Source organism: Triturus cristatus, chromosome 1_2 (assembly GCF_964204655.1).
Source record: "Triturus cristatus chromosome 1_2, aTriCri1.1, whole genome shotgun sequence".
Lineage (NCBI taxonomy): Eukaryota > Metazoa > Chordata > Amphibia > Caudata > Salamandridae > Triturus > Triturus cristatus.
In genome coordinates this window covers 886,020,209-886,043,018 of record NC_140580.1, presented here as the reverse complement: position 1 = coordinate 886,043,018, position 22,810 = coordinate 886,020,209, and the positions used below count along the sequence as shown (strand labels likewise).

General features: G+C 45.2%; 1 protein-coding gene across 1 annotated transcript in view; it reads left to right on the top strand.

Moving 5' to 3' along the window:
- The window catches only part of MMP23B (matrix metallopeptidase 23B), a 141,357-nt gene that overhangs the window by 110,740 nt on the left and 7,807 nt on the right, over window positions 1-22,810 (top strand). The window contains exons 5-6 of the mRNA XM_085609498.1: window positions 18,535-18,699; window positions 21,465-21,575. Coding sequence (XP_085465624.1) covers window positions 18,535-18,699; window positions 21,465-21,575 — 276 coding nt within the window. The remainder of the gene's footprint in view (window positions 1-18,534; window positions 18,700-21,464; window positions 21,576-22,810) is intronic.

Below are 22,810 nucleotides of genomic sequence, written 5' to 3'. Positions count from 1 at the left end.
GTTTTCTGACTACCCATCCCAGGCCCCAAGCTGGCTTCATGAACAATGCAACGGTGACAAGTCCTTTTTGTGAAGGCAGAGCACAGCCTATTCAGTTGCAAATGAGGCTGTGCCCAACTCTGCCCACCCCTATCCTGCTAGTTGATGGCCCATTCAGGCACACCTAATCCCTCTATTGTGTGTCTGTCTGGGAAGAATAAACACATTCAAACTGCCAACTACACTCCGGCATGTGCCCCAGGGGAGGCTCGATGCACCAGATAGTTTTGGGCAGGAAAATGCCAAGTTTCTAAAGGTAAAAGACACATAATTGATGGAGGGAATGCAGAACAAATCCAAACATTCACCCCCAGTCAAGAGATCTGGGCTAAATCCATCAATCTTTTGCTCACCATGTTTCTAAAAGTGTAATTTTCAATATTGTAACTTAAAATCCAACTTTACCATTAAAGAGGGTTTTTAATTACAATTCCATAGATAGCAAACATGAAATGCTGACCTGTTTCCAATTAAAAGTCAGCACTTATTAAATGTAATAAGGTAACCCAAAGTTATCCTATGGAACAGGTGGCCCTCACAGTAGTGAAAAACACAATGTAGGAGTTTTTCAATATCAGGACATGTAAAACTTTAAAGTATATGTCCAACCTTTTAAGTGCAATGAACCTTGTCATGTGGGCTATATAGGGTGTATCTTAGGGGTGACTTATATGCAATAAAAGTGGAGTTTAAGGCTTGGCAAGATGTTTTATTGCCAAGTCGAATTGGCAGTTTAAAACTGCATTCAGGCTGCAATGGCAATCCCGGGACATGTTTTAAGAAGCTACGTAAGTGTGTGGAACAATAAGTGTTACAGCCTACTAGTGGCATTTAATTTACAGGCCCTGGGTATATGGTATTCTAGAAGGGATTTATAATTAAATTAAGTATGCTAATTGGCTGTAAGCCGATTTTTGCCATGTTTAAGAGAGTAGGCACAAGCACTTGAGCACTGGTTGGAAGTGGTAAAGTACACAGAGTCCTAAAGTCAACAAAAACACATTTAACCAAAATAAAATGGAGAGAAAAGGCAACAAATTTGGGGAGGACCACACTAAGGCTGACCGGTTTAACAAAAATAATGATGAAAGGGGAAAACAGGGATTGAAAAAGAACCTGCAAGAGTGAGATAAAAGACGGGAAGTGGAGGAGTCGGAAGGAGAGGCATGAGGTAGAATGAAAATACATCTGTCTTGTTATTTGGCAACCACAGCATTTGCCACGACGGATACAGGCTTCTCAGATAAACTCCGAGCTCTCTGAAAATGTTTTTTGTTTTAATTAAGTATTGGCTACTTGTCGCCACAATCACGATGGAGAAGGAGCTTCGGGTTGGTCATGTAAGTAGAGAAATGAAGCACAAGGTACAGTTGGAGCATCGGAAACCTTGGCGTTACAAAACACCAGGTTTATAGAAAAACAGGTGAACCCCACAGGTCAAGACACGAAAGGGAAGGCGTCCAGACGAGAGAGGCACAACTGCACCAGGTGCAGTCAGACAGCCATCGTAATCTTTGTTTCCTAATCAAGGAATGCATTGCTGGAATAAAAAAAAGTGCTTGAAAATTGGCGGCATAAAGAGACAAACGTTATGTCTAAATGTATTTTTAGGCCTGTGGAAGGTGCTGGAATGCGGGCAGGAGACACATCTCCCTAATGACGTATTGCCTCGCGCCCGTTCACAGAATACCGAGGGAGAGTTCACCAGAGCCTTTTTAAGGCATGAGGAAAAATGAACAATGACCCGGGCCTGAGTGTTTTAGCCCTCCTCTGGTTAGATGCTCGCCCACAAGCCTCTCTAAGCCTGCCGTGCCCGGCTGCCAGCCAAGCCATTGTCTATATAACCAACATTACTCAGGACTTGTGTGGGAGGTGTGACGAGTGGGAGTCCATTACTGAATATTTGAAGAGAAGGCATTTATTTCTCTGATAACTCGGAGCAATGTTTATTAAAAACAAATATGTCCGGTGTTGGGTAATGTAGTTCAAAATATAATCTCTCAGCATTTCACGAAAATAATAACTGATATGTACAGCGCTTCAAAATTGCAAGCAACATGGTATGAAGCGCTAAATAAAACAAGGTATTATTTATAAATGGAGGAAGAAACGTGCAGCTTATTCATGGCAAGGACTCTGGAAAGCAATAGGCTTATTGCTGAATGGTGAAACCACAGGTTACAATACTGGCCACAGCTACGTGCACCGTCCAGCAGCGGTCCGTGGAGGGAGTTCCGTGGGGCGGAAAGGCGGGGCGGGGGAGGGGCAGGGTGGGGGGTACTAAACACCAGAACATGGATAATTGGAGGTAAGTAAACAATTAAAAAAATAAAACGAATTTCGTAGCGCGCCCTGTATCACAAAATGCGGTGCAGCGCGCGGTACGAAATTCGTTTTATTTATTTAATTGTTTACTTACCTCCAATTATCCATGTTCCCGTGTTTAGTACCCCCCACCCTGCCCCTCCCCTGCCCCGCCTTTCCGCCCCACGGAACTCCCTCCACGGACCGCTGCTGGCACCGTCACCATTAAATGTCAATATACAGAGCTAAACTAGTGAGAGATGCATTTTAATATTCAAGTAACAGTCTCTCATATTACAAGAGCTTTTTGAACTATCATCTCTCCGCTAGGAGTACTTCTATGTGCCTGCAATCATCATTAGGTCTCGCCTAACAGCGTGCATGCGCTGTTTCTGCAAGGGGTGTTGTGTGCGGTAAAGGACTTGGAGCCCGCCCATTGCTTTCCTTTCCTCAGCATCATTGTCACTCTTCTTTGCTGCTTCCTACTTCGCCAGTGCATTATGGGTGTCACTTCCTTTTATTTCTGTGGTACACTGAGTAAGTACAGACGGATTAATTTTAATCGGGGTCTGTCCGTGGCTCGCGCTGTAAAGGTACTTTTTTTTTCGCCCTTCCACCCACCGCTCATCCATGTTGCTTTTACCCCTTCCATTCACCCCCAATGATGATGTCCCATCCCCCCAACCTCCCGCTTGCTTGCTCTTATCGACACCTACTGCCCCGTCCTTGCTTGCCCATCCCGCCCACCACAAAAAAAGGCAATATGACGTTGTGGTAGAGCTGGTTAGGTTTTATTTAGACAGCACATGCGCTGTCTCTGCAAGACATGTTGTTCACATATAGTAGGCGTACAGCCCTCCAATTGCTTACCATTTATTCCTTCAGCGTTGCTTTCATTTTCTTCGTTTGTCACAGCATGCGGGCATCATCTCCTCTTCTTGCGTTAGGCCCTCCCCTGGAGCATGGACCAAGTACTTGTGTCCATCCACTGCTCCTGTTTTTGGAGCTACTTTTTTTTATGTTCAGGCACTCCATAATAGTGCGTGTGTTTTCAGTCTGTCTCCCATATCCGTGTCCGTGTACCTTCTTTTCCCTCCCACCCTTTACCCTGTATTATACACCACTGCACTTTACGCCATTGCACTGTACTCCACATCACCCTCTTCCACTGCACACTACTCTGCACCATTTTACTTTATGCTACTGCACTCTGGCACTCTACTCTACACCACTCTATGCCACTTTATACCACTGCACTCTGCATCACTATTCTGCACCACTCTACACAACTGCACTTTATTCCACTCTACTCGACACAACTGCACTCTATGCCACTGCACTCTGGGCAACTGCTCTCTACGCTGCACCACTTTATGCCAATACAGTTTATGCCATTTGACTCTGACACTGTACTCTGCACCATTCTCTATGCCACGTCACTGTACTCTTCACCACTCTACTGTATGCAACTGCACTCTACGACACTCTACTCTGCACCACTCTACTTTATGCTAGTGCCCTTTATTACATACCACTTTACTCTAGGCCACTGCACTCTGCACTGCACCCCTCTACTCTGCGCCACTCTACTCTACAGCACTCTACTCTATGCCACCTCACTCTACTTTGTGCCACTCCTCTCTACTTTGCGCCAGTGCACTCTACTATGCACCACTGAACTCTACACCACTTTACTCTGCACCACTGTACTTTACGCCACTCTGCTCCACCCTACTCTGCACCATTGAACTCTGCGCCATTGAACTCTATTTTGCACCACTGCACTCTATGCCACTGTACCCTACTCTGCATCACTGCACTCTAAACCAATTCATGCCACTGAACTCTACTCCACTGCACTCTACTCTACTCTGCACCACTCTACGCCACTGCACTCTATGCCACTGTACTCTACGCCACTCTTCTCTTCATCACTCTACACCACTACACTCTACTCTGCAACACTTTATGCCACTGTACTCTACAACACTCTACTCCACTCCCCTGCACTCTACGCTACTTTACTCTGCACCAACTCTACACCACTGCACTCTCCCCTACTTTACTCAACTCTGCACCACTCCATTCTGCTCTGCACCACTCTACTGTACTCTATGCCAATCTACTCTATGCCACGGCGCTCTTCGCCATGGCACTCTACACCATAGCAATCTAAACTGCCACTGCACTGTACACCACTCCACTCTATGCCACTCCACCTCCACCCCACTTTCTGCCACTCTATTCGGTATCACTCTAGGCCATTGCACTCAACACCACTGCACTCAATACCACTCCACTCGACTATGTAGCACTCTGTACCACTGCACTCTATCCCACTCCACTCTATGCCACACGTCGTCGCTCCACACAGTGCTAGTTTACTCCACTCTGTCCACTTCACAGAGTGGCACTCTATTCTTCACCACTCCACACCATGCCACTCCACTCTACCCCACTTCATGCCACTTTACTCAACTCTAATGAATGCCAATCCACTCTACTGCACTCAACACCACTCTAATCTACGCCAGTCCACTCCACTTTATGCCACCCCACTGTACGCTACGTCACTCCACTCCACACCAAGCCACTCTGCTCCATTCCACACCTTTCCACTCCACTCAACTCTGCTGTACAACATGGCTAAACGACATTGGCAAAGCCAGCAGCTCTTGCGTAGGCAAACATACTGGCTTTGCCAAAGTTTGTTTGAGTTTTTTGGTTATTGCTTCTCCTGTCTCGTCGTTGCTTGCCCCCTGCCTGTCCGTCACACTAACACGTGTTTTCAGAGCAAAAAGCAAACACTCAGCATTTTATTTGTAAAACGTGTGTGTGTGGCCTGTATAAAACGTGTGTGTGTGGCTTGTATGAAACATATATGAGTGGCCTGTCGTCATTTCTCTGCAGCATGTGTTTTGCCAGTTGAATTCGCCTGTCACAACTTACTGAGGAAGCATCATCGGTCTGTCTCTTCTCTGTTACCGTACATGCGTGAACCACCTGCCAAAGGAGTAAAATGGCAGCAGATTAGGTGTGAGGTGTGTTTTTCAGAGGCAGGTGATAGAGTGCCCGATACGTTAAAACTAGACACACGACAGTGCTTGTAGAGTGAAGGAAGCCTCAAGTCTTCCTGAAAGGGCGGGCTGCAGACAACTGCCCTCAGCGGGTGCTTATAGTTTCTTTGCAGCAATGCACGACATGCACATGTTCACAGGGGAAACAAAACACACTTACTCCGGATTTTATTACACATACTCTTGCCCCTCAAACAATTCTATAATACACGGCAGAAACCGCCTGCTGCTTCGTAGAACGCCGGTCAGAACACCACAGAAAACACAGCGCTTGCAAAGCAAGACCTGTTTTAGGATGAAGCCGTGGTTTGCTAAAGACATCTTGGGGACATTCAGAAATCTGACCTAGGAACAGGCGTGCAACACCCATTGGACTCAAAGGGCTTCAGCCACCACCCCCGCCCCCCCCCCTCCCCCGTCGTGTGTGGCAGCCCGGGATGAGACAGCTTCCCGGGCACACACACAGCCGCAGTCGAGCACTTCACAGGTCTTAAAAAGACCATTTGCATGTACACAGCCGCACCCGAGCACTTCACAGGTCTTAAAAAGACTATTTGCATGTACACAGCCGCACCCGAGCACTTCACAGGTCTATAAAAGACCATTTGCATGTTAATGAGGCCTCGCTGTTGTTTCACCCCTTCTAAGAGCCCCTGCAGCTCCACTCTGCCTATTGCTTAAAGATTCAGCCCCCCCCCCAACATTTTTTCTTAGCCCCCCCTCCCCCCGAAATTTGGCTCTAGTTGCGCCTCTGCCTAGGAATGCATTCCACCTTCGGCTTACCATTGGCTTTGTGGATGGTAACTCACATTCTCAAACTTTTTTATTGCTGGCTTTATTTGCTTTAGGCTTTCCAGCCTGAGTTCGGCCCTCCAGGGCCGGACTGGGAATCCAAGGCAGCCCTGGAAGTTTTCTCAGACAAGTCCCTGGGGAAGCACTACCTGGCTCTGCGAGGCTGGAAACCCTTGCTTTTGTTACTGGAGGCTGGATATTGCAGCACCACTGCAAAACCGGCCCCCGTAACAAAATCGGCCCCCCACTGCTCCAAAACCGGCCCCCAACCTTCCAGCCTCCCAGGGAAACGCCTACGGCCAGCCTGGCCCTGTGTCCCTCCCGTTCTGTTACCCAGACCTTGCTTACTGTATTCTTCCACTAGCTCACTTTCTGTAAACAGGGCTTTGAATCTTGTTCTTATCTTTTCACATTTGCTGTGCACTCAAAGACAGAGGTCAAATGTCAAGCTCTCTCTTCCAAGGGAGCTTGGTGTTTACTTTTCTTTCTCTGACTTCAAAGTGAGAGAAATTATGTGACTCTCCTGCTGAGTATCCATGTAAGAGGAGAGTGTGCAGTATTTTTTTTTAGCTCACAGAAAAAGGGAACTTTGCTGATGTTTTCGAATATATCAGAATTAGTACAAATGAAGAACATTTTTTTTTTGTAATTTTGAAGTGTGGTGGAAACAAATATTTGAATGGGGGGGGAGGATGTGGCCCAACGGCTAGAGCGGTTGACCTCGAAGCTGGGGAATCAAGTTCGAGTCACGGCAGGGACGCTCAACATCCTGTGATTTTGGGCAAATCACTTACTCTCCCTGTGCCTAAACAAAAACAAAAAAAAAATGAATGTGTCCTGACACCTTTGGGTCAAGTTCACGCTATATAATACAAAACAAAAAAAATTGGATCAAAACACTTGAATACACTAGTTGATGGCAATCTACTTCACTGTAACCCAATCAACTCCACTTTAACCCAATCTACCTCACTCCACTCTACCTCAATCCACTCTACCTCAATCCACTCCACTGCGATCCAATCTACCCCACTCCTCCCTCACCTACCCGATCGCACTCCACTCCAATCTAGCCCACTTCATTCACTCTAACCCAATCAACCCCATCCCACTCCAATCTACCCACTTCACCCGATCTACTGCAATCCACTCCAATCTTCCCTTCTTTGCTCCAATATATCCAAATCTACCCCTTCCACCCCAATTTAGCCTGCTCCAATGTACCCCACTCCAACCCACTCCACTCAAATCTACCTGACTCCACTCCAATGTACTCCACACCAACCTACCCCAGTACAATTTACCCCACTCCATTCCAATTTACCCCACTCCAATCTCCACTGCAATCTATCCAATTCCTCTCCACTTTACCCTACTCCACTCCAATCTATCTCACTCCACCACAAGTTACCCACTCCAATCGAACACCGTCTACCCGACTCCAATCTACCACATTCTACCTCACTTCAATCTACCGTACTTCACTCAAATCTACCCAACTCCAGTCTACGTCACTCCACTCTAATCTACTGCACCCCACTCCACTCTGCCCAAATCCACCCTACTCCACTTCAAGCTATTCTACCCCATTCCAATCTACCATACTCCTCAAATCTACTGCACTCCATCCCAATCTACCCTACTCCTACTCCTCCCCCTCCCCAATCTACCCCACTCCACTACAATTTACCACACTCCAATCTACCCCACTCTACCCCACTCCACCCAACTCTACCACAATCTATCCACCCACTCCAATCCAATCTACCCCACTTCAATCTACCCTACCCCATTCCAATTTACCCTACTCTAATCCACCAAATCTACCCCACTCCACCCTAATCTACCCCACTACTCTACATTCCAATCTAACCCACTCCAATATTCCCCAATGTATCTCACTCCAATATAGCATCCACTCAAAACTATCCAACTCCACTCCACCCCATTCAAATCTACCCCACTCCATTCTACCCCAACCCACCCCACTCAGAATCAGAAAAAGCTTTATTCGGTAAGATATTCACAAACCATAAAAGCATATACATTTTACATTGAGCATCGACACTGTACATCACAACAATTAATGATCATAAGTTTAAAAAGGCTTTTATAATTGCCAACAAGATTAAAAAACTGTGCAAAATAGCAATTTTAAGTGCAAAAAATGTTCAATTAATTGTCGCTTTACTTTACATGATTACGTTTTGTATAGGCTACATCACATTAAGACGGAAAAGATAGGCCCCCCAGACAGCAGGATTAGGATGCGTAGGGGGATAATCCCAGTTCAACGTAGGGTACAATTGTTTATTTTATGTAATCCGCCTTGGGGTCAGTTAAATTATATGTTATAGTTTATGGCGTGACAGGAAGCTTTCCGAAAGTCAATGTACAGTCTAAAGATTTGTTCTATGCCATACGCAAATTTTTAAAAACTTGATCATATTTATCGCCAACGGTTCTGTATCTAACATTTGAAGAGCCATAAGGGCAGGTCGACATTGTTTTAGACCCATCAGTTTCAGCAGAGGAATCAGGTACAGCTTTCTTGGTACAGTATAAAATTTGCAGAACATGATTACGTGCAAAGTAGACTGAGCTGAAATATCGTCACAGGGACAATGAGCCAGTTGGTTTGACCAGTCGTTAGTCACCGGAAAGGTGGTTAAGCGGTGAAAAATGTTGAAACGTAATCTAGTTAGTAGGAATTTGTCGTAAGTGCTTGAGTTAAAGGTCAAATATGGCTCGATTTTAACTGTTGTTTGAATGGTAAGGGTACAGAGGGTTTGTTTGATTCTAGGGCCAGGCGTAAATCAGCGAGATGGCTTAGACACTCGTCTCGTAATTTCTTTCTGGGGATAGAATTTAATTCTTGTGGGTTAAAATACAGATGCTCATATCCCAGATCAGAAAGGAATTTTTTAACATAATGTGAAGCCCATAATCTAACTTCATGCAATCCGTGATAAGTTCCTGTGTGAGTTTTAACTCTCTTGTAGTCCAGATACGATGCCAGAGAAGAATTGGCTGCTGTAATGTATGGGAGGCCCAGTTCACTGTGGGTGTTATATGCAGAGGTAGAGGACGGGGCAGCCAGTAAAAATTTCAGGAAGATATTCTCTGTTAGTTGAATCGAGTCCACTTGTGCATTTCCCCAGATCCCTGCCCCATAAATAGCCGTGCTGACGCATCTTGAATGATAGATGTCTAGCAATTCTTTTGGTGGTCTCTTCCCTAGTCTCCGTGCGAAAGCAACCAAGGCCATAGTTGAGTTTTGGAATTGAAGCTTTCTCATCTCGATTGCCCTTTTCCAAGTACCTTTGTGATCTATTATTACTCCCAGGTATGGATAGGTGGTTATATTTTCTACTCTTGTCCTATTTAAGTAGGTACCTTTTCCTTTGCTGATTTGTTTCCCTGAGGTCATTGTGAATGTCTTTTTGACATTAATGTTTAAATCCAGTTGAGTCATAAACTTTTAAGATCTGTCCAAAGAACGTTGTAATTCAAGAGGGGTGCGGGCTATTATGACTGCGTCATCCGCATAGAGGAGAGCGGGTATCGGGCGTTCTTGAATTCGGGGTAGGTCCTGGCCACCCTTCAGCATAGCTGCTTCTAGACCATTGGTGTATAAGGTAAAGAGGAAGGGGGCGAGGACACAGCCTTGCCTGACTCCCCGCTCTACCCCAAAATGTGAAGTTGGCTGCCCCCCCGAACCATATCTTACTTTTGCAGTTGCATTAGAATAAATTTCCCTGATGTAATTGACCAAATTTATGTGTACTCCCACATCAGTCAGTATGCTCCACAGTTTCTTGTGAGCCACGCAGTCAAAGGCTGCGGAGAGATCTACGTATGCCATGCAAAGGCTGACACCCTTTGCTTGGACATATTTTCCTCTCAGCAATGTAAGGTTTAGGACCTGTTCAATGGTGCCTTTTCCCTCCCTGAAGCCATACTGGAGGTCGGAAATTATGTTGTTTGTTTCCGCCCAACCTTGTAGGCGTTCCAGGAGGATTCTTCCTACTATTTTACCGAGCGAATCCTATAGGGATATAGGTCGATAACACGTGGGGATTTTTCTATGACCCTTTTTGAAGATAGGGACTAAGATGGAATTGGACCAGGATTCGGGTAGTCCCACCTTTCCCACGGCTTCTAGGACCTGGTGTAGTAGGGGGGCCCAAAGGTCAATATTCGATTTATAGAGGTCCATAGGTACCCCGTCGGGGCCCGGGGCCTTTCCTGATCTGCTTGCGTTCAGGGCTGACTTGACCTCAAGAAGATTAAAATCTAGGTCTAATGGAGCGATCGAGTCGGTTAGATGGGTGGATTTCTGTTGGTTTGTCCCTGCAGGAGTTGAGAATATGTCTGAAAAGTGTGTGATCCAGTCTTGTTCTGTGATGGATGTTTCGATTTGGTCATGGTCTTTTGGGCCTGAAAGGAAAGAAGAATTAACTATCTCCCAGAAAGCGGCAGAGTCCTTGTTTTTGCAGCTATCGTGTAGGGCGGCCCAGTGTGCCTCTTTTAGTTCTTTTTTGCGGGAGGTTAAGGTGTTATTATATAGTTTCCTTGCGTAAGTGACCTCTGCTAGATCTCTTGGGTATTTTTTAAAAACTTTTTAAAGGATTTTATGTGCTTTAGTACAGGCTGAATTAAACCACCCAAACTTGGGTTTTTTCCTTGATGTTTTCTCCCCTCTAAATTTCACTGTCAGAGCCTTCTTAACTTCAGTAATTATTTTATTGTAGTTTACTACGATCTCTTGAGCAGACGAGGTCTCTGTCAAACACGCTAAGAATTCTGGGTATGCCCCTCTTAGTATGGTCTCTAGGATAGCAGTGGGATCAATATGGGACCATTTTAAGGTATAGCCGTTTGGTCTGGGCATCGATATATTATTTTCATGATATAGTGTTTGTGTCTTTTTTTGTAGGCCAGCAGTTCGAATCGTGATAGATATTGGATGGTGATCACTAAAAGCACAATCGTGAGTGGTAAACGTGGTGATCGCTTCCATAGGACTGTTTCCCATTAGGATGAAGTCTATGCATAAAAACAAACCTCTGCCAATGAACGTTGGGTCAAAAGCAACAGCAGACTCAAGCAGTTCATTTGCGAAGGCTAGTTGGAGAAGGGTCATAGTCTCGTTCATGAGAGACCCTTTATGTGTGTGCAAGAAGTGCGTGATGTTATTATTTTGATAATCTGTATAGCCACATTTATTATTGTGGCTATTCTCGCACAGTGTAAGATTAAAATCACCTCCCCATATGATTGATGGTTCTTTCCCTGATTTAATGTTAATGTGGTCCAGTAGGAAATTGCGTATTTCTTTTAGGACTTCCGTAAACTTGATATCTGTAAGGTTGTTATATATGTTAACTATCAGGTTGGGTGGTGATTTCGTGATGGTTATTTTTAATATCTGATATTGGGTCTCAGTTTTTAGGGCTTGAGCCTCTAGGGTTGGAGTTAAATTTGAGACGTAAACCGCTAAGCCACCCTTTGCTCTGCCTGATGTTGAAGCCAACGCTGGGCTAAAGAAAGTTTTATAGCCATTTAAGTGAATAGGGGTGGTTGCCCATGTCTCCTGCATACAAACGATATCGTTTTCTTTTATGAATGTCAGCCACCCTTCGTTGTTAACCTTCGAGCGAAGGCCCGAGACATTCCAGAAAGTTATTTTTAGGTGCGAGTCCGTCAAGGGGTTTCTGTTTGTATTATTAGGGACATTTCGAATTGTTGGTTTGAATACGGAAGAATCCGTAAAAGGAGAAATTCTGCCGGAGTTATGTAGTCCATCTGTGGTAGGTAGTAGAATTTCGTGCACACCATTGGACTTTGTGCTAGAAATGTGCTTAGGTTGCACTATTAGCAAAGAGTGGTGAGCAATGAGGTGAGCCGCGCTGTTATCTTGGCTGTGATTTGAATCAAAGGCGTTTTCTACTCCCCTGTCTGTCCAAGTTACGTTATGGGGAGTAGCGTTATCTGGCGGTGTTAGTTGTCAGTCCACCTCCTCTAATGTTGTTAACTGTTCAAACCTGTTTTGTAATAGAATACAGCCGTTTCGTTTATTGTCATAATTTGATACTGTGTTATAAAAAAAGTCGAGCGGTACCATGTTAATTGCTGTTTTTGAGTTTGTTTGTTCCCTTTTGGCCACCAATAAAGATCGCACTAGTCTCGGTGATTTGAAATTCACTACTATGCAGTCTCCTGTGGTGTTTTTTTGGGAGTAACCTAACCAGCCTACTCTCCTGACCATCAAAATCTGATTAGAGGGAATTGGGTGAAAATGTTTGTGTTTAGTAAGCCAGTCCGTGACCTTGTTTCTAAGTGAGGTCCAGGTTTCAGTTGATTCTTTATTTAAGGGTGGTACACCTGTTAAAACTAGGGCATACGGACAAGCAGCAGGTGGCAGGTTTAAAATTTCTCTGTTTGGTAGGGGGGAAGATCTAGTGATAATTGTTTTTCCTTATGAGGTCTTATATGGGTTCTAGATTCCTCTGTTCCAATTGAACTATACTCTACACTTGTTCCCTGGTTATTAGCTGATGTTACTATGAGAGTAATTGTTGTAGGATTGTTAGGGCGTTCCTTTGCAGATGGTAAAGGATGTGGGTTTTGGGGGATAGATTGGTTATTATCAGCGTGAGATCTGTGTGGGTCAGGTCGTGTTTTACTGTCGGTTACTAGTTTTTCTAGTCGTACGAATTTATCTTCAAAAACTGAGGAAAGTATGGTAATCATTTCGCCCAGTTTTTCTTCCAGTGCTTGATTTATTAAGTTTCGTAGTGATGTGTTGCAGTGTTTGGAAATCAGCTCTAACGTTGTGTGTGTTTCTGAATGTATAGGGAAGTTTTGATAGGTTTCCTCTGTCTGCGTTCCTATATTACATAGGACTGGGTGAGTGGAAATCTTTCCCTCTTTTTTTGGGGGCCGGCCTTTAGTGGTTGCCCCCCTCGCCCCGTTCGGTTTTTGTTTGTTTTTTCCCCGTGTTAGAGGTCCTTTCCTTGGTGGAGGGGTAGAATTTGTAAGTATCTCTATAATCTCGGGGGATTTATGAGAGGTGGAAACCAGCGGATCAGGTGAGAATATCAGAGTAGGTGTCTTGTTTAAGAGAGAGGAACTAATGGTATCGGGATCTCTGATTGTCCTGCTAGCTGGGTCTAGTGAGAGCCTCCTTTCTGTAGATAAAATCTCCTGATCTATGATTGATTCGGCTCGTAATAAGTAGGCATCTAGTGTGCCCACCGCACTTTTACGTTTTTCCATATTTAATAGTGGAATGATATTGGATGGTTAATACAGAGTCCCGCTATGTCCAATTAGCCTCTATATATCTTTGGAAACAGATAATATCGACCAGTCCATAGACGTTGGTAGCTGCACAGGCGCAAAACCTTGGTGTATGACGTACCTTTCCTTCCCGGTGTCTCACAGAAGTGTTTCTGGCGGAGCCCAGGGGGGTGGCCCAGCCTCTGTCTGCCCCTGACGGCCACAGATGGCCCGCCCTTTGCCCGGGCTTAGCCCGGCGCCACCCCTGCGCGCTCCCGCGATGCGGTGGGTGGGCTGCTCTTTTAAGCGCCTCCGGGCGCGGAAACGGCGTCGGTGGCTTTCCTGCCGCTGGGAAGCCTGGGTGATGTAGTCCCCGCCTCCACTCCGCGGCCGCGATGATTGAAACTGCGGCGGTGGGAGGCGGGAACGGTAGAAGGTTCTATGGCGCAGGAGTGAGAAGGATTTTCGCCTCAGGTACGATCTCACCCAGTGTTTGATGCCTGGAGCCCGCTCTGTCGGGGGTGGGCTGCTCTTTCAAGCGCCTCCGGGCGCGGAAACGGCGTCGGCGGCTTTCCTGCCGCTGGGAAGCCTGGGTGATGTAGTCCCCGCCACCACTCCGCGGCCGCGATGGGTGAAACTGCGGCGGCGGGAGGCGGGAACGGCAGAAGGTTCTATGGCGCAGGAGTGAGAAGGATTTTCGCCTCAGGTACGATCTCCCCCAGTGTTTGATGCCTGGAGCCCGCTCTGCCGGGGGTGGGCTGCTCTTTTAAGCGCCCCCGGGCGCGGAAACGGCGTCGGCGGCTTTCCTGCCGCTGGGAAGCCTGGGTGATGTAGTCCCCGCCTCCACTCCGCGATGGGTGAAACTGCGGCGGCGGGAGGCGGGAACGGCAGAAGGTTCTATGGCGCAGGAGTGAGAAGGATTTTCGCCTCAGGTACGATCTCCCCCAGTGTTTGATGCCTCAAATCCATCCAATCTACCCCACTGTACTCTACCCCAATCTACCACACTTTATTTCACTCTACTCAATCTACCCCACTCCATTCCAATACAACTCACTTCAGTCCAATCTAACTCACTCCAGCTCACCCTACACCATCTCACTCCAATCTACCCTACCCCACTGCACCCCAAACTACCCAAATCCAATATACCTCATCCAATCTGCCCCACTCCAATCCACCCCAACCTACTCCACTACAATCAACCCCACCATAACCCAATCTACCCCACTCCAATCTACCCTATCCCATCCAACCTACACCACACCAATCTATCCAACTCCACTCCAATGTACTCCACAACAATCTACCCCTCTCCAAACTAACACACTCCTATCTATCTACTTACTCCAGTCTACCCCACTCCACCCCTCTCCACTCCTATCTACCCACTTCACTCCACCCCACTCCACTCTACCCCACTCCACTCTACCCCACTCCAATCTACCCCAATCAACTGCACTCTTCCCCAATCTACCCAACTTCCCTCCAATCTACCCCATCACTCTACCCTGATCTACCCCAATCCACTCTACCCCACTCTACTCTAATCTACCTCACCTTACTCCACTCCAATCTATCCCACTCCAATCTACTCGACTTCACCCCGATAAATCCCAATTCAATCTACCTGACTCCCGCACTCCAATCTACCCCAATCTACTCAACAACAATCTACTCCAATCCAAACTACCAACCTATACCCCAATCAACCCTGCCCCACCCCAATATAGCCCACTCCAAACTACTCCAGTACATCCCCACTCCATTCCATTCTACCCTACTATAATCCACCCAAACTACCCCACTCCAATCTACCTCATTACACTCCAGTCTACCTCACTCCATTTCAATCTACTCTAAACTCACCCTTCCCCAATCTACCCCACTCCAGTCTACCCCAATATATCGCACTCTACTCTACCCCAATCTAATCTACCCCAATTTACTCCACTCCAATCTACTCCACTCTACCCCAGTTCAATCTACCCCACTCCAATCTACCAAGCTAATCTATCTAAATCCCCCACTCCCCGACTCCACTATGCCCCAATCTACCCTGATCTGCCCTACTCCTATCTACCCCACTTTAATCTAACCCACTCTAATCTACCCCACTCTAATCCACTTCAATCTATCCCACCACATCCCAATCTACTCCGTTCTTATCTACCCCACTCTAATCTACCCCTATCTACTCCCTCCAATCAACCCCTCTCCAATCTACCACGATAATCTACCCACCTCCCACAATATAATCCACCCCATTCCATTCGACCCCCACTCCACGAAAATCTATCCCACTCCACTCTGCCCCAATATACCCCATTCCACTCTACCCCACTCCAATGTACCCCACCCCACTAATTTTTTGCCATGCTGAACAGCAGCCACACTGGTGTACATAATGGCTAAAACACATTGCCAAAACATAGGCGAGACCAATTGGCTTTGCCAATGCTTGTTGTAAATCTTACTGTTTGTTACCATTTACTTGAATTTGCTGCTTGAAATTCGTACATATGATGTGTCTTGAATTCTCTTTATGGGAAACGCAGCACTCTGTAAGCATGGGCTATAGCATGCATTTAAATTCACTACTGCGTTCTGAGTTATATGTAGTCTTAGTCCTCAAGTATCTTAAATAAGCCTTGGCAAAGCCAATAGGTCTCGCCTATAAAAAGCGGTATGTCATGGCCAGCATTCTTTTACGAATTTTTAGCCATACTGAAGAACAGCCATGCTTCTGTACAGCCTGCCTAAAAAACACATGCAGGAGTTATGGGCTTTGTCCACGTTGTTTAGTCATGTTGTATAGCAGCACGGCTAAAAATTAGCAAAACAATGCGCTCACGGTATCATCATAGTTTTTTTCAAATTTTAGCAGTGCCGCACAGCCGAGCTGCTGTATGTACAACATGACTAAAAGACATTGGCAAAGCAAAGAGCTCTCGCACAGGCGAGGCCTATTGGCTTTGCCAATGCTTGGTTTTCACATGTACCTGCCTTCTGTCATTTTCTTCCTGCAAAGAGACTCAGACACACATGTGCACTCCTTTGAAGACTTTAGATGCAGTGTCGCAAATGCAAATTCATTGAACATACATGCTGTTCAGTTCGCTCTTCTGTGCTTGCACTTCTGCTGGCCGGACTTTGCCCTTTCTTTGCTTCATAAAGGTTACAGAGGTGTTCCCTGTTCTTGGGAGCAGCCAGACACATTAAACAATACTCCCTTCCTCCACTTTGAACTATATTGTGAATGTTAGTATATGTGGGAAGTATGTCAACACAGTATTCTCTAGTATTGTTAGGGGTGCGGTGGGTGTTCCCACTTCAGGAAATTTCAAACCAAAGATGCCAAGTTGTGCATTTCTGGCCTCTGTTTGTAAAGAATATGGCCTGAACATGCAGTGGATTTATGGCAAATTGAGCTGTCAAATACACCATTTGACTTAATTGGTTTAGGAAATTCCTCAGCTCGGGCTCCATCCTTAATCTTACTAGGTTAGAACTCGTCCCATGTTTGCTCACTGCTAATGAGTAAATGATTCAAAGTGGGGGGGGTGGTATTAATGTATGTGTCTGGCTGCTCCCATGCACAGGGAACAGGTCTGGAACCTCCAACAAACACGGGAGAGGCAAAGGCCAACCAGTAGCTATCCGAGCACTAAATATGTACATCCTCACAAGCAGCTGTGAAGGTATTTATACAAATAGAACATGTATAGATGTGCACTGTATTTGCATCTAAGCTCTTCACAGGATCACACGTGTTTGTGTCTCCTCGAAGGAAGAAACGTATTGAATGGATCAAGATGTCAAGACATGATGAAGGCATTCTTGTTCAGGAAGGTCCTGTGATGTAAGAGTTTGCTACTTTCTTAATGTGAACACACAAACTAAAGTTCTTTGACAAGAGAGCACTAACTCTGCACATCAACACGTACCTCACACTAGTTTCTGCAAAGTACTGCAAGGCCAACAATGAACTCGGTGACAGTAATGCCTATTATTTGAAGCCACTTGGATTCTCCGTTGGAGCTTCAGAAAATTAAGAATACACTTACGTATATAGTTAGTAAAAACATAAGCTTACGATTGCTGCCTGGCCAGTTTGTCATCGCCCCTTATGCTGTTGCCTCATTCTTATTTAGGAACAAGGGGGCATATGTACAAGGGGTTATCGCCACCAGAATGTCCCTTTTATATATATTCTGGTAGCGATAACCCCTTTGCTCTATTTACAAGGTGGCGTCAAGCCACGTAACGTGGCTTAACGCCACCTTGTAAATAATGCCCCTATTCATGCAGCACTTAGCGTGAAAGGGCCGGGCAATGGGTGTTGCAGTGGGCGTTGCGCCACAACAGCCATTGCTTTTTGCTACTGTCCCCTATTTACAAGGCTGGTGTAAATATGGGGCAGCGCCAAAAATAAGACCAGGGAAAACCTGGTCTTAAACTGGGGCAACGAGGAGAAATGATGAATTAATTTCCTCGTTGTTGTTGTTGTTTCTATGTGTGCTGCATTCTGAAGCACACCTAGAAAGAGCAATGCACGATTAGTGATTGCTCATTCGCAGGAAGATGTCCTTTCCTACACATAAACAATCATTAGATAATGACGAGTTGCAACTTCTAGGTGTGCTGCATTCTGCAGCACACATATAAGTTACAAATCACCATTAGTGATTGTTTATGTGCACATAATATCTGCACATGAACAATCAGTCCCTGTAATGCAGGCAACCATGCACTGTGGTGCAAGAGGGCCTGCGTTAGCGCTATGCAGCTGAATTCAGCACCAGCACTAGGGGAATGCAGGGGTGAACCGTAAAATTGTAAATACGGCGCATCCCTGCATTTTCAGAATGTCGGAGCACGGTATTACCAATTGTGGCATAACCGCTCACTCCACATTCTGTTGTGAATATGCCCCTTGGTGCCTTTGTTAAGCTATTGCATGGTCAGACTTGGAAGCACCACTGAGATTTTTTCCATTTAACAATGTTAACCCATCTCTCTCCCTTACTGACTCAAGGAGTGTGGCTTACAGACTTGGTCCACGTGGCAGCCCATGAAATCGGACATGCCTTGGGGCTCATGCACTCGCTAAACTCCAATGCCCTCATGCACATCAATGCCACGTTGACGGGGAAGACGAGGATCTCACAGGATGACCTTTGGGGGATCTACCGACTCTATGGTAAGAAGGAAGGAGTAGACAACAAGATGTGTTTCAATTAAGCTAAACCTGGACTTTTGACCAAAGTGGCTACCTCTTGCCCTTTAAAAGTCAGTTCACTCTTTATGTCTTACACCAACGTTCTTCAGAGACACACAGACATCATTTACTAATACCTGCTATTGGCACATCTTGGATTTATGCGTGTGTATTGAATAAGATATGTTGGTGTCCTTACCATGGCCACTGTTTTTGCTTATTCTTTTTTCACTAGGAAGGGGAAGATTTCTACTTGTACATCAGTTTATTTTCTTGCAAATACTTTCTGGGAGTTCTTCAGCTGACACTCTTGACATATATGAAACTTGGGATGCTCTTTATGCAAGAGGAAACTAGCAAAGGCCAAGGTAGCGCTGTACAGGGCTCCAATTCCAGTGATCATCTGCAGAGTGGAGGGGAAAGGGCAGTGGCTACACTCGTCTGTAAAGGGAAGGGAGCATTGCTGGAATGTTGGGTTCTTTGAACAGGCTAACCTTTAGCTCTTTCCTGAATTAAAGGAGGGTTGGGCATTTCTGATTTTATTGGAATGTTGTTACAGTTCCTGGATGTTTAGATGTAGAAGTCTTGTTGATAGTTTTTTGTTTGTTTAATATATTTCTTTACATGACAAAGTCACGTTATGGATAGTCAGTTTGGTTGCCAGATAGGCAGGCGGGTGGATCTTTGTGCCACGGAAGATGATGCAGCTAGTCTTGAAGATGATGTGGGCTTTCAAGTGGAGCTATTGGAGTTCAATTATGCCACATGTAATAGCTGAATTTACTCAGGCCCTTAAGGAAGCAGGCACCGGCATACAGACTGATTTTCCACAGATGAGCATTGTTACCTGGGAGGCAGTGGAGCAAAAAGTTACCTCCATCCAGATGTGGGAGTATGTGGGCATGGATGGCTGTTATGAAATCTTACAGGATGGATTGGTTTACTGTTTTTCAGCAGGAGCAGCTGATACTATCCTATATTGGTCTGTTTGGCAGTCGGTTCCTTAAAGGAGAGTTCTATGTGGAGGGTAAATCACGGTGACTTATCGTTGGTTGATACTGTAGGGTTGAAGTCATCTAGATTCATGTTATTTGGATCGAGTATGGACTTATTGTTTTTTGTTCTTGGAAAATAGGATGAATTCAATCTTGGTGGGGTTGAGTTTCAGGTGGGACGCTGGACATCCAGGACCGAAGTGGAGCCAGTGATTGAGTTGTTCATTCTCAAGAGCAGAGGAGATTGATGTGGTGGTTGTCAGTGGTGCCTCAGTGAATGTTGATGTGGCTGTCAGTGAATATGGACCCAAGAGGCTCTAGAATGATGTGGTGTAGGTTTCTAAGAAGCTCCAAAAGTCTGGTACAGGATACAGTATTGTGGTACTCCAGAGGGGATGAGGAGCTTCTGGGATCTTGATGTCCCCATCAGGCTGAACTTATGTTGGTCAAGGGGAACCAGCCGATGACATTGCCAGTGAACCCCTTTATAGATAATCGACTGTGAATGAAGGTAGGAGAGTTGATGGTGTCAAAGGCCACTGAAGTTCAAATGTTTCTGCAGTTGGGGACCATCCTTGTCTATGGATCAGAAGGATGTTATTTATTTCTTGTACGATGACTATTTCAGAGCTGAAGCTTGATTGGTATATGAAAAGAAAATTATTGTTGAGGTGCTGTTGGAGTCAGTGTAGGGTGCCTTTCAATGATTAAAAGATGAAGGGTAGATGAGCAATTGGCAAGGTCATTGTGTACGGGCTGCGTACCTTCAGACTGCAGTGATGGTTTGCCGGTCTTGGAGCTTCTTTAAAAATGCCTTGGGGGCGTGAGGCATTGATGACTGCGAGCACTAATGAGAGACCTTCTCCGGTGACGGCTTTCATGGGAGATGTACATAGGACATCGCCTTCATCACATGTGGCTCTGAAGGAGGTACGGATGTTTGTAAGGTCTAAGGGCGAAGAGGTTGAAAGATGACTATGGCGGAATGTTGGACAGTATGGGGGAGAGCTGTACGCCTGGTGCATGTGGATTTTCTTTATTCTTTTGCTGAAGAAGAGGTTGAAGGCATTGCACTTGCTTGTGAAGTGTGGGATTGCTGGGTCTGGGAGAAATGTTAATGCAGTGCTTGGTCGTTTTAAAAAGCATTCGGCTTTTGTTGGATGTCTCATTGATGGTGGAGGTGTAGTATTTGTCTTGTACTAACAAGATGAGTTTCCTGCATGTTAAGCAGAGGGACCTTTAGTAAAAGAAGTTTATCAGATATCCGCTTTCTTTCAACAGTCCAGTTGGTGGCAATTGAAGTTATAGATGTGACACTGAAAGGCAGAGTGGGTTGGGAAACTCATAATGGATATCGTTGATAAGCAAATGGGACAAAGGATTACCTTATATCAGACCCTATCACTACTCTGAGTTTTCAGAGGCTCTGCCTTTCTTGAAAGTCACTTGATTCCCCTAATGGCGAACCTATTTTATTTTCCCTGTAAAATGAACTAGTTTGTATGCCAAAAGGCTTACATCAAGTCAAGGTCCAGGAGTGCTGGATCTGCAACGAGTGTTTAAGATGACCATTGGCAATTTATATTATTTCGACTAAATTAATTGGATGTAAATTTGTAGTACTTGGATATCATGAATATCTAGCATGGGCCGTGCCCTTTAAGGCATATGTTCAGTACACTTTGGTTATTCACTGGGCTTATGTCCAGTCCTCTCTAGTCCTTATAAAGGCCTTCTTTTGTTTTATTTCAGGGTGTTTGGACAGGCTCTTCATATGTCCCTCTTGGGCGCGCAAAGGGTTCTGTGACACGCGGAGGATGCTGATGAAAAAGCACTGCCCGTACAGTTGTGATTTTTGTTCTGGTAATGTATTGCTCTTCAAGGCATGTGGCGTACCACAAAATATCTTCATTTACGCCCCCCACATTTCTGCAATTGGATATTGCATCCGCAGTGTCTCACTTGGGCTTTCCAAAGATTGATTTGATATTTTCTTTGTGAATTGGGGCACTAATTTAGTGAGATAGCCCAGAGACCTGCATGCAGTTGTAAGGTGCCTTCTTTTCATGCTTCTGAAGAGAATAATTTGCAGTGATGGGGAATTAATTTTGATCATTAACCTGGGTAGTTACTAACACCTATTCCCATCGCCATTTTCAATCTTAAAAGTACTTTTGCAATTCAAAATGGTTGGTTGTAGGTCTGAAAGGTCACGGTGGATTAATGCTATGTGGGTATAAATACCATGCAATGAGGAGATGGAGCAGTCAAGGTGTGGTTTGCCTTGTGAGCTTGTGATTAGGAACCAATACCTTATTTTATGAGCATTCGAAAACTTGTTTCCAACCTTTTCCCACAGTGGAATGGTCCAGAATTCATACTTGACCAGGTCTGGAGTAACTTTCTTCACTGAGTTGGATGGGGAATGGAACATCCCCAAATGTTGTTTGGCTGGGTGGGGACAGGAGATGCAGTTTCTCCACGTGAATAATATTTTACATAGAGAAACGAGCATTGGCAAGCCAAATAGTCTGGCGTTGGGAAACCTGCAATTGTTTTTATATTTTTTCTTGTAAATGTATGCAATAGATTTTAAAAGTTTAAAAATAGTACAATAAAGGGACTAGCTAAAGGTGGTGTGCACATGTTGGCAAAAATAAAAACAACTACAAATGAACTATTCCAAAACTATATAAAAAAAGCACATGAAAATTAAACAAATAAAAGCATAGATTGGCATGCCAGCCCTGGCACTAAAGTGGCTACATGTTAGGCCGTTGTGCCCAAGGGAAATTCTGTCACCCCCAGTTAAGAAAGACCGAGGATGAAGTGGGATGAACATTGCCCATACTTTATGCTGTGCTGGAAGGTAGCAAAATGTGAATGACATTTGAACAGAAGACTGGATGAGGAGGGCTTGATGAAAGCTAGCCTGCATGTGTTTTTATTATGATTAAAAAACGACATGAAGTTAACTAGATAAAGCGGTCTTCTAAGCAAGTCCAAAACCAAATAGAAGTGCAATTTTCCAGCAGCGCTAGCTCTCTACTGTCCCGAATTTTACAGTGTGTACAATTTACTGATTTGCAAATTGCAGT